Source organism: Hemicordylus capensis, chromosome 2, assembly GCF_027244095.1.
Source record: "Hemicordylus capensis ecotype Gifberg chromosome 2, rHemCap1.1.pri, whole genome shotgun sequence".
Lineage (NCBI taxonomy): Eukaryota > Metazoa > Chordata > Lepidosauria > Squamata > Cordylidae > Hemicordylus > Hemicordylus capensis.
In genome coordinates this window covers 422,908,033-422,920,614 of record NC_069658.1, presented here as the reverse complement: position 1 = coordinate 422,920,614, position 12,582 = coordinate 422,908,033, and the positions used below count along the sequence as shown (strand labels likewise).

The window sequence follows — 12,582 nt, the reverse complement described above, 5'->3', positions numbered from 1 at the left end:
CACTCATTTCTGTCAGTCTTCTGGGCATTTGATTAACAAGAATTGGGGGTTCATGGTGCTGATCAGCTGTTAGCTGTCAGTGGTGACAGCCAGCAGCCTTGTGAGAAGAGAGTCTTCCTTTGACTTTGATCAGCTTTGACAGCACTAGTCAACTGGCCAGACCAGAATAGCTGATTAATGGTGATCAAAGTGGGAGCATAATTGCTTGTCACAGGAGCTCATATATAGATGTATGGCAGCATTTGGGTAGTGGAGCTTCTGCATCAAAAAGCACCCATGTACAGTTGTAGTATAAGTTTAGCTAGGTTCCCTGGAATCTTTAGTTTAAAAGAAGCAAACAAAACAGCATGACAATGCTTGATTAATTGAAAAAGAAATATAGATTATTCTCTTTGTAAAGAAATATAGATTGATTCCCCCTCTTAAGAGCATATTTGGGATTATTTGGAATCTTTAGTTTAAAAGAAGCAAACAAAACAGCATGACAATGCTTGATTAATTGAAAAAAGAAATATAAATTATTCTCTTTGTAAAAAAAATTAATCATTTATTAAATGGTATTCATGTTTTGTGCTCCAATAACAGAACACAGACATATGTTCATGTTTAGCACATCTGATAAACAGGTGTGTGTGCATATGTGTGTTTTGTTATCTTTATTAGCATATTAATTCGATATGTAAAATATACTTTGCATATTTGCTGCAGGGTTCTTTATAATGTACATGCGACAAATATGTTTGCCATGTAAGTGTGAAACTGCCCGAAGGTGACACAGCATTTTGTCGTATTGCTGTTACTGAGTATTCTGTACTCATGCTTGTATCTCAGAGTTTTGTCTGATATTCTTCTCTGTTTGTTATGTGAATTAAGGCTTATTAGAGTGAACATTCTGGTCCTGAGGAAGTGATATTCTTCATTAAACTTGTCTCACATGCTCTGGGTTATGGTTATGCCTGTAAACATTCAGTCAGTGTCTTTAAAACTACTGCAAGCCCAGCTGGGAGTGGTTAATGAACCTTAATTGTTGTCTCTTTCTTCAGATCAAATGCAGAAAACTACGCGCATTGGGGGAGGGCGGTATTTGTAAGCATTTAGCCCAGTTTGAGGGCTCCCAAGTTCCTTGTTTGTGACCTAATTGTGTAGACATTCAGATTCTTTCAGAGGGCTTGAATTACTGCCATCTCATTTCTCTGTGTGAGCCTGAATTCATTCCCTAATGTCATGGGGTTATTACTTCAGCTTCTCCATTTGTAGAGGTCCTTTGTGCTTAGATATTACTCAGTCATGTGGACCAGCATATCAGAAAATGGCCACATGCATAGCAAGGACTGAAATTCAGAGGATATTTTGTGCGTGTGTGGGTGTGTCCATGCCCATATTGTACTTCAGAATAAAGCACAATATAGCTTTATTGACTGCCGTATGTGCATTTAAAAACTGAGTGAGGGAGGTAGTGCTCTCCCTAGGTCAATATGGCACAGTTAATGCTGGCAACCAGGGCTCCTGATTTCATGTTTTGTTAAATCAGGTTAAAATGATTACCATAGAAGACGTCTGTTCTACAGCTCTTAGCAGAAGGTTAGCTTCTGATTTCGGATAGATGATTCCTGCTGACCAAGACTAAAATATACATGTTCAGAGGACAGTTCAGTTTTTCCTGCTGCAAAATCTTAAAGGACTGAAGCAGTGACTGATCTCCCCAATTATATCTGTGTCACCAATGGATGATGCTTTCTAGACTCCTGGTAAAGTGAAATGTGCCATTGAGTTGGTATCGACTCCTGGTAGCCACAGAGCCCTGTGGTTGTCTTTGGTAGAATACAAGAGGGGTTTGCTATTGCCATCTCCTGTGCAGTATAAGATGATGCCTTTCAGTATCTTCCTATATTGTTGCTTCCTGATAAAGGTGTTTCCCATAGTCTGGGAAACATACCCGTGGGGATTCGAACCAGCAACCTTTGGCTTGCCAGTCAAGTCATTTCCCCGCATCACAAAACCTTAAGCATGGGCTTTTACTATAGTTTGTACAGGTGATATAGGGAAAAATGCATTATTTTGATGACTCGTTTACACCCATTCCCAGTCTACCAGCATGTATTGGTGCGGTGTGGAGTGTAATGTTGCTGAACACAGCAGGAGTGTGTTCAACACTGAAAAATGCACTGGGAATGTAATGTGAGCAAAATGGCTGCAGCTCTTTTTCATATACTAGTTCAGAGCTTGTCAAATCCCAGGTGCCAGGGAGCCATGGCTCCTAGAAATTTAATTGTAGTGCCTAGTATAGAACATTCAGAGGTATAGTTATTGAACAGAATCTTTATTTAGGAATAAAGGAAGCTGCTATATACTGAGTCAGACCATTGGTCTATCACAGTTATTGAACAGAATCTTTTTTTAGGAACATAGGAAGCTGCCATATACTGAGTCAGACCCTTGGTCCATCTAGCTCAGTATTGTCTATACAGACTGGCAGCGGCTTCTCCAAAGTTGCAGGCAGGAATCTCTCTCAGCCCTATCTTGGAGATGCTTCCAGGGAGGCTGTCCCAAGCAGCCCTGTTGTTTAAATGGCAATGCCATTTAAACAAGTTATACTTTTTCTTAGCCTGTAATTTTTAATGAAGTGATATTCATAAGAATTTTTTTTAAAAAAAAAAAACCCCACTCTGGTACTGTGCACTTTCTGCAAGTTATAGGCAAGGGTTAGGATCTTTACGGAAGATCTTGGATATTAATTCAGTATGTGTGAAATTTTTATTTATCTATCCTCAGTAGCCTCAACATAGCAATAATCTTAAACATTAACTTGCTGTTCCTTATTTTTGAGACAGCTTTAATATTGCAGAGCAGATAAGGAATGATCTTGTCACCAAGTGATTTGAATGCTTTGGAGCCTATTAAAGCCAGATTTGACATAGGATGCATTTAGTGAGTCAAGTATATTTTTAGCTGTTTATTTTGTTGCCTTGCTTGGCAGCAAAGGTTTTGAAGGAGGTACACTTTTATGGCCAGCAATGTGTTAACTTTGCCAGCCTGGTGTTCCCACTACAGCGCTGACTGTTTCAAGTTTTTAATTATTTATGTTGCCTTTTTTTTTAGTAGCTAGGTTATATAATCCTCTGAAATATGCATATAGAATTTACTTTGCAAAGGCTTTTGCCAGCCTCAAACCTTTAAATATGATGAATATTTATATACCCCTTTTCAACAAAAGTTCCCAAAGTGGTTTACCTAGAAATAAATAATTAAAATGGCTCCCTGTCTCCAAAGGGCTCACAATCCAAAAAAGAAACATAAGATAGATGCCAGCAACAACCACTGGAGGGGATGCTGTGCTGGTTATGGATAGGGCCAGTTGTTGTCCCACTGCTAAACAAAGAGAATTGCCACTTTTAAAAGGTGCCTCTTTTGTTGAGTTAGCAAGGGAGTTCTCACTTTTCCCTTGCACAGTGAAAATATTAAGAGTTTATTTGTGATGCCTGTATTAATTGTGGTGTTCCTCTAAGCATCAGTCTGTTCTCTTTTTGGTGTATGTGTGGTTTTGTTCTTGTTTTTTTACTCAGTGCTGGCTTGTACAGATTTATTCACATGACTGGAAAACGTCTATTGGTTGTAAGTCAAGATGACAAATGTTAAATACAGTTAAGAGCACAATGCATTTTATATTCATGTCCAACCAGCCTCCAGATTTCATGTGCAATGGCTGTTTTTAAACAACCTAGAAGCTAAATACATTTCCCAGGACCTGGCTGAATTAGAATAGTACTTCTGTACACAGTTTCTGTGTGCATCTTTGAGGTTGCTCCCTGCCAAAGTAATTTAAATAGAACTCACCAAAGCTCAACCTTAGAATCTGCTGCTGGTGTTAGGACTCAGGCCCTTGAGACATATGTGTTGCTGTAGTGTGCTTTATTCCCTGAAGGAGCACCTCATCCCAGTGAGATATAGTGGGTAGAGTGTTGGACTTGGACTGGGAAACTTGAGTTCAAATGCCAATTTGCTGGATGATTTTGATCCCATTGCTGTGTCCTATATCATAGCTGAACCTAAAATCAGCTGCCATCACAGGGTGGGTGGGTTAGAGGGTAGAAATGTTGTTGTACACTTCCATATATCAACTCAGTTGCATGTTTGTTGATGATGGAAAACAAAATAAGCAAACAAATTGCAGAAGAGAAGCCTTGTTGAGACTTGTTCAGGAGCTGCACCAAATCATATTTTGCATTTATGGGGATAATGGCAGTTGCATGACTGATTATGTTGCCATCAGTGAGAGAATTCTCACAAATTCAAAAGAAAAGCCCACAAAAAACAATCCATTGTCTGAACCAGTGTTCCCTCTAAGGGTGTGTTGTGTGTGTGTGCACGCGCACACACACACAAGTTTTTTGACGTCTGCTCAGTTAATTTGAGATTCTGCTCAGGCTGAGACAGGAAGGCCCCACTCTGAATGCACATGCACACACACTGCCTTTATACTGCCGCCCAGAACAAAACCCATTCCTCCCATAGATGAAAAATATTAGAGGAAACTCTGGTCAGAACTGTGCTCATGTTCCATAGAAGTGAAGGAAAATGCTCTGTGGCACTTTACTAACAGGTCTGAGGGGTGAGGCTTCATAAACACTAGCTTTCTGTATGTATGCATCAAATTGGACGCTGTCTTCCTTCCATGCTTCAATCTCTCCCGGCCATCACCATCACTAGGCAGAGATGTATAGAAATGACATCCTATATGATTCGACTGAGGAGAATATAATACATGGACCAAATAGGTTGTGGCTTTCATAGCCAGAATAGTTGATCAGAATCTATTTCTGAAGCTGTTTGGTTCTGAAACGGGAGTCTCTGATGCATCACATTCAACATGTAGCTGTACAACTAGGTTTCTCTGCAGACTGTCTGGAGAGGAGACTTCCTCCACACATGCTAGACCTTATATATCTGGGATTTCGGGGTCTAATCAGCTGAGCCAGAGGATTTGACTTGTATAATTTTTGAGCCCTTACACCTCTGGTCATGTATTTATTTGTAACCATGTGAAACATGGAGGGATATTTGGGTTGGAGGTTGAAATGTCAGGGCAGGGTTCTCCTGTTGATCTTTATTCCAAGGTTGTGAGGGGTTTGATTCCCCTGCTTCTCTGCAAGACAACCCCCGCTCCCCGCCAATTGCCGTAGAAAATGCTCAGCAAAAGAGCAGCATGCAAGTGCAGCTGGGTTTGAAGTTTGGGTCATTACAGAATCAAATAGTTTCAGAAATGGATTCTTAACCTGGGGAAATCGAAGAGTCGCTCAAAGGGGAGGGAGAATGGTGCTGGCCTCCCCAGGATCCCTTCATCTACTGGGTGAGAGAAAATCCCCCCCTCTTCCTCACCCCTCAGATTTTACCTATGCCATAAGATCAAGAGTTCCTAGTTTCCCTTTTTTAGTGATGCTAACAGTAACAATCCAATCTGCTGCTTGGCCAATACTTCCCTCACGTCATAGGAGATAACTTGGAAAGATAATGCATTTCATTAGAACCTCTCTCGGCACACATTGTCCTCAGGGATTCATTGAAAGAGGCTTCTAGATTTGGCCTCGTTCCTCCTCCTGAAACACTTAAAGAAGCAGGATAAGCCTCCTTCCTACACACCCTCTGGCTGTTTTGAGATAGAAAAACATCTGCAAGGTGGGAATAGATGTAGCTGTCCTTCTTTGGTAGAACAGTGCAAGTGCAGCATTGCTTTTTGGCCCTACAACAGCTGCAAATCAGGCTGTTAGCATTACAGGAGAAGGCAGGCTAAATTCTTGAGAGCAACCCTTCTTAAGACCCAGTCTTAAATCACTGTAAAACATTTAGGCAGGCAAGCTAAGCCAACATAATTGGGAACAATATGCTTAATTGAACTAAGCAGGAAACCTGATACTGTTGGCACTAGTGACAGGCTGGAGAGCCGACTCTGTTGCATCTTAATCATTTCAGGCTTCTTACCTCTGTTTGTATTACTATACAGTACATTGCAATACACTCTAACATCCATTCACAGCTGCAGAGGAGCCAGCCTGTCAAATGCACAGCCATATGCTCTGCTTTGGCAAGACCTGCCCTTCCAACAGGTGCAAAATCCTTTACTGCTCAGTGGAGTGCTTCATGTTGGTTGCACTCAAGATGTCTATTCTCTTTGACATGTCACTTTAGGCTGGCTATGCTTGCTGCCTAATGGCAACATGCAGCTGCCACATGGCAGTGTGAATCGCTTGCAACTTTGGTACTCTCTAATTTTTGTTGCAAGATAACAATGCTGCACTCTTGTCTTGAGATACCATTTGTCACCTCAAAATTGTACATGGCAGTTGGGTTCTTCCTTGGAATCCATGTTACAGTGAATGTCCAAAATTTGCAGAATGTCGATATTCAGATCAGAACACTAACCGTCTCACTTAGATGGTTATTGAAAACCACCCATGTGTCTCTTGAGTTTTCAGGAAACATAACATTAGCATGGGATTGTCAGTAGACATGCTCCGGGAATTTGAAGGTAGACAGGGAATTCAGGGGTTGGTGTTTCACATGTTTAAATGCAAGAGTCAGGAAGAGGCTGATGGTATGGAAAAGAGGAATAATGGTGGGTCAAATGGAAACCAAGAATCAGAAGGATTAAGGGGCATCTGGAGGGGTTAGATGAGGACAACAGGGAGACAATTCATTTTAGGAAGATGGAGAGGTAGAAAGGAGGGGAAAGAGCAGAAGATGGAGGTAGAGAGCTCAGAGTAGATGACTTACATTTTACCAGAGTAGATGGCTTTAGATTTTAGATAGCTGCCTTTACCTCCAAGCAAAGAGGCAGGGGAAGTTGGAGTGGAGAGGGAGAGGGAGAGAGAGAGACTTTAAGAGGGCATCAAAAATAGAGAGGAAGCACTGGGAATTCCTAGAATTGGTAAAGATAAGAAAAGTGTAGTAGTCCTCTTTGGCAGGTAAATGGCAGCTAAGAAGAATTTATAGTTGATGAAATGAAGCAACTCCTTTATTCCCTAAATCTAACTTTAATCTCATAGTCTCATGACTAAGTAATAGTAATAATAATATTTGCTCCTTGGAGTGGGAGAAAGGAAATGGTATATCCTCTTCTGTGCTTAGGATTTTGTGATGAAAGAGGTCATAAAGCTGATCAGAAACTGCTTTCAGCATTACTATTAGACAGTTGAAACTGACTAGGCTATTGCTTCCCGTCTGTATCACAAGGGCATCAAGATCATTGTAAAGCTCCACCCTGGGCCCTACAGATAGATTTTTTTTATTTAAAAAATTGATTTATATACCGCCCCTCCAAAAAATGGCTCAGGGCGGTTTACAACAAATAAAAACAATTAAAATCAATTAACAGTTAAAATCAAAACTAAATCAGTTAAACAATTAAAATCATTTAAACATTAAAAGCATTAAAATTTAAAACCAGCATAAAAAAATTAAACCATAGATCTAATTAAAAGCCTGAGTGAATAAATGCGCCTTCAGTCCCCTTTTAAAAGTTGCTAGAGATGGAGAGGCTATTTATTTCAACAGGGAGCGCATTCCAAAGTCCAAGGGCAGCCATGGAGAAGGCCCGTTCCTGAGCAGCTGCCAAATGAGTTAGTGGCAATTGTAGGCGAACCTCTCTAGTTGATCTCAACAGGCGGTGAGGCTCATGGCGAAGAAGATGTTCTCTTCCTGTTTTTCCTTCCTTATAGATAGCTCATACAGCTGCCTTCATAAGGTCCACACTCATATGGATCTCATTCCTACTTCAGTTCTATAGTATTTGATGGTCCATGGTATGCAGAGGACCTATATGTTACCTGCAAAATAAAAAGAAAGAAAGTTTACTGTTGAATTGACTTGTGTACCTCAATACTTCCCCCTTCTCTCAGCACTGTCCAGATTTAACAAATAGATGAACTGGTATTCCCTCAGAGGTTATTGCAAGCTGCAGTAACAGACAGCCTACCATTTCCAGGACATTGAAATGTTAAAGGACAAATTATCTGTTACCTACACACGTATACATGCTTATTTACATGTGTGTGTGTGTGTGTGTGTGTGTGTGTGTGTGTGTGTGTGTACATCCATATGTGAACAGAGTCACAGACAGAAATCCATATATATCAGTAGCCCTGTGTGAATAGCTGAAGATCTGTTCCAGTGTTTGTTTATAGTATCTAGAGTCCTCTGATATAGCCAGATTCTGTTCTACTGATGCTCATTTTCTCTGTATGAAAAACCAGTGACAAAGAAATTCTTGCAGGCATACAGCCGTGGGCATTGTAAAGAAGTTTTCTTTGATTGTGTCCTCCTGCAAATGAGTAATCGCAGAACACAGGCAATTACCCAGAACACCTGTTCCAAAACTCTCTTCAGAAATGAGTTGATTCTGACGCCTTGTTTTCCATTTCAGAATTGCTGATGGTTAGAAATATTGCAGTTGGTTCTGTAGCATGCAAAGAGCAAGGTTTTTACCTGCAAGGGCATTGCCTGTAAGGGGTGGGAGTTTGGGTGTGTAACTGTTTGACCTTTTTTTGAATGTTCTTACCAGCTTTTCCTTTATACAAAAGGGCAAGCTGGTCTAAGTTGCTTTCCCTCCTTATTGGCCCATGTTTGAATGCACTCTGCATTGGGTGGTACGGAGCCTTTGCCAGTATTTCCTCGGTTGCAAAGAGAGCATGTTCAACGTGCGGTGTGCTTCCCTTTTCTGATCCCACACAGACACGTCTTCTGCATCCGAAGATGAAGGGTCGCTCAGGCGCCAGGCTGCTCTATCTGCTGCATTGCATCAGAGCTTACAGAATGCTGAGTCATGGATCAACCGATCTATTCAGGGGTCATCCACATCTTCATCAGCATCTTCTACACTATCCCATGGAGAAGGCAAAGGGACCAGTGGGTCACTAGCTGATGTATTTGCCAGTACTCGAATAGGTAGGAGCTGGGGCTATGGACAGCAAAACTAAGTGCTTCAAGACTTTTCTTTTTTCTGTAAAAGTTTAGACATCTCCCAATATCAAAGGGAAATTGGCAGACCAAATTATTTTCAAATATTGCTCACTGTAAGTAGTGGTCTACCAGTGGTGAGCGTGGCCCTGGAACTTGTAAGTGCCTGTAGGGAAAGAGCCTGTTTGGCAAAGAGGAGTGGGGAGAGAGAATCCTAGTAACATAATTTGTGTTGCTTCTGCTTGCAGCTGCTGCTTACACTAAGTGCTCTCACTGCTGAGTGAGCAATGAGGTTGCTGTAGCCTACATGTCCTGTGTTGTGTTGCAGATGTCTGTCCTTTAACCAACCAGAGGGAATGCTCTGCTTCTTTGACACTGGCCATCCAGCAAAGGCCCTGATGAGCTCTTGCAACCTTTCACAATAAGGCCTCAAAAGTTACTAGTCCACTACTGTTTTTACTATCCCATCTGCCCTGAGATTTATGGCCTGGGTGTATGAGGCAAAAGGAGAAACAGCTTTTGAAAAGCTTTCCTGCCTTGTCACCTGGAAAAAGATTTTACTCATCATAGGCAACCAGGCAAGTGGCTACTTAAAATCCTGACCTCATGCTTTAGAAGCCCCTGAATAATAGCCCCCTGCAGAGTAGGGTTTAGACAGCTTTGTGAAGGCTTGAACCATTTTCCCAGTTCAGTATAAACATCTGTTGGGAATGTTTTAAAGATCTGGATACCCTAGGCTCAGTTTTTTGATGCTCTGAGGTGCTCCCTGCTGCTGGTGCTGCTGTATGAAATTGTGTAGGGGTTGTTTGGCTTCATTGTATGTGTTTCCTTGTTAATGTGTTCCAAAAGATATTGCTGCATCCCAGGGGAATAGCTGTGTCTCTGTGTGTCTTCTCTGCTTTGGCTTAATTGGTTTCAGGCAAGCAATGTGTAGATGTTTGGTGTTCCTTAATTGCTTCATTTTATTTCTTTTAACCTATATGTTGCTGGTGTCTTCGTCTCTCTTTACTGGGATGCAACTCATTTTCTAAAATGGAAAACTTGGGAGATTTACTTACTTAAAATTCCATCAGCATCAATAATACTTTCTTCAAATGAAAATATTCTCTTTAAAGCAGCAATGAAATATGCTCTCAGATTGGAACTGCCAGCTATTCACTTGCTGAAAAACTAATATCAAATTGGTGCTATAAAATATAACTTGCTCTTGTAAGTAAAACCTTGAGAATAATAAGCGCAGTTAAATTAGGAGCAATGTTTCCATTGGTTTCACTTAATTTCCAACACAGAGACAGATGGATACACTGGTCACCATATTCAAGCACCATAAGACCTGCTTTTACAACTTTCTCCCATATTTTAAAAAAGTGGCCACAGATAGACCCAACACAGGAGATTTGAAGGTTATCTAAACTGAGTGAGCATAATTAAGTAAGAAAGCTGAAACCAACAAGGCAATTCCAACATTCTCAAAATTTAATGATGGTATCCCCAAGCTAGATTTGATATGGGCATAGTTCTGAAATCTATGAATGTGTCATTGCCCTTTTTGAGGCCCTATTTTCACACCACTTCAGCACATGGCAACCATAAGGGGAAAAAACCCCTCTGCTTATGCTGAATTTCAGCCACATCCAAGCAGTTGGGCATGCAGCCCTCATGAACTGAATCCAGCGCGGATTGATCCAGGTTCAGTTCAGTGGGTGGAAGCACCATGTACACAGTTGACTCGTGATGGGTGAACAAAATCTGAGCTTGGCATTTTCTGAGTCTTTTCCTGTTGCCATCACTGGTCAGATGAGCACTCCAGAGCAGGACTGGAAAGAGCACGTGTCCCTCTCGTGTATCATTGAGGATATACAAAAATGGAAATCCCACCCTGCTGTCCTGCTGCCGGAATTGTATTGGAAAGGATCTCACTGTCTTCAGTCTGTAACTCAAATTAAAGTACTGCTTTAATAATCAGAGGACACAAAACACGACCGCATTTTTTTAAAGGCAGGAAACAGTTTGAAGGGATCTATCCCATAAATATTCAGTTATTCTGAATGGCTGCACATTTGCATAATGAAGACATTGGTGTGTGTTAAACTTATTGAATATATGTAATGCATGTGCAAACTTCCAACTTGTATGTCTTATGATAGCTGTGTGAATGTAAGTGAACGTGTATGCTGAGTTTTTCCACATCAGTGTTGTTCACAGAATGTGCTGCCTCCAGAAATTGAATATTTGAATATCTGTTGTGATCACAATATGCTCCCTCACTCCTCTGCTCTAGTAGCCTTAACTCTTAAGTTAAAATTATTTTACTTCGGAATATAACTATATTTAAGTATTTCTCTTCACATCAGAGATATGCAACTTGTAGGATTATGAACTGCCTAGCAGCTTATTCAGAAATACACAATCGCATTGTAGTTCAGCAGAGAATAGTAAATGTTGTATGCACACAGAGTATATGATTAAAACTGTAGAGACTTTGCAGTTACTGAAATTGAATGATTTCAGCCGCAAAGTCAGGTCAAAACTTTTGTTGGGTTAGAGAAAAATATCTGGAATCTGAAAGTTTGCAAATGGGATGAAGAAAGGGCTCGATCTTCTAGGTTGTCACAACACAACAGTATCTGTTAGCTGGATGGTTTATTTATGCAGTTATTCATTTGAAGAATTTATCTCACCCTTCAGTATAATTATTTCAGTATAAATATTTTTGTGCTTGCAAGATGGTAAATGAGAAGTTGACTTGTTGGGCTTTCCTGAGACTATGAAAAGGTTGCCTGTCACTCATGGCCAGGGTCTAGTCTACTTAACCAGTAGCCAAATTCCCCAAGAATGTTGTAGTTCAGAGCTTTCCCCCAGAGCTGAAGCTGTTAGTTTTCCCTTTAGCCTCCCACCCTTTAGTTACAATTCTTTCTGACGAGGAGGTATGCATCTTGGGGTGGAGATGAGGAGAATCATTACAGTGTACCTCTACTTAGACTTTGTAGTGAGCATCCCAAATCAAGGCTTAATTAGTCTAATTAACCTTCTGAGATAGGCGATTCAATCTAGAGGCTGGAACAACTGGAATGTGATTAGCATTTGGCTCAGTAATGATACTGAAGAACAAGAATTTGTCTCCCTGTGCGCTAAGCTGATCTCCCCTGGGTTAGTGATTTCTGTGTCAAAGTAACTGAGTGGAAAATGGGCGCCTTTGTGTCAGAGAGGTGGGAAAGATGAGTAATTGTGATATTATACTTTAGGCCATTTGATAGCAGGAAATAACCTGAATTTCATTTCTCTCTCTTTCTTCATCCTCTTTCCAGAAAATTTCTCAGTCCCCCCGGATGTTACTGCAACTACCTCCACACCCGCTTCCTCTGTACGCCCATCTGCTATTGACCTTCCTCCATCGGGAATAGTGAAGGGCATGCACAAAGCATCTAACCGGTCCAGCCTTATGGACACAGCTGATGGTACAGCCAGAGAGATCATGGGGAAAGAGCCAAATAGAGTGTCAATAATGTGATTTATTTATAAAGCACGCCAGTACTGTGCTGCTGTCACCCATCTTAAATATTTGCTGTTTCTGCAGTAGCAGACAGCCATTTCACAGAAACACCTTTTGCTGTATGCTTTCCTATGAAATTG

The 12,582-nt window shown here is 40.9% G+C and overlaps 1 protein-coding gene across 5 annotated transcripts in view; it reads left to right on the top strand.

Annotated features, from left to right (window-relative positions):
• DIP2B (disco interacting protein 2 homolog B) overlaps positions 1-12,582 on the top strand; it is a 241,709-nt gene that overhangs the window by 160,932 nt on the left and 68,195 nt on the right. For 4 of the 5 annotated variants that reach the window (XM_053301088.1, XM_053301087.1, XM_053301090.1 and 1 more), the window contains exons 5-6: positions 8,725-8,937; positions 12,258-12,407. In XM_053301088.1, the coding sequence (XP_053157063.1) occupies positions 8,725-8,937; positions 12,258-12,407 (363 nt within the window). The remainder of the gene's footprint in view (positions 1-8,724; positions 8,938-12,257; positions 12,408-12,582) is intronic. The other variant, XM_053301091.1, reaches the window with a different exon arrangement.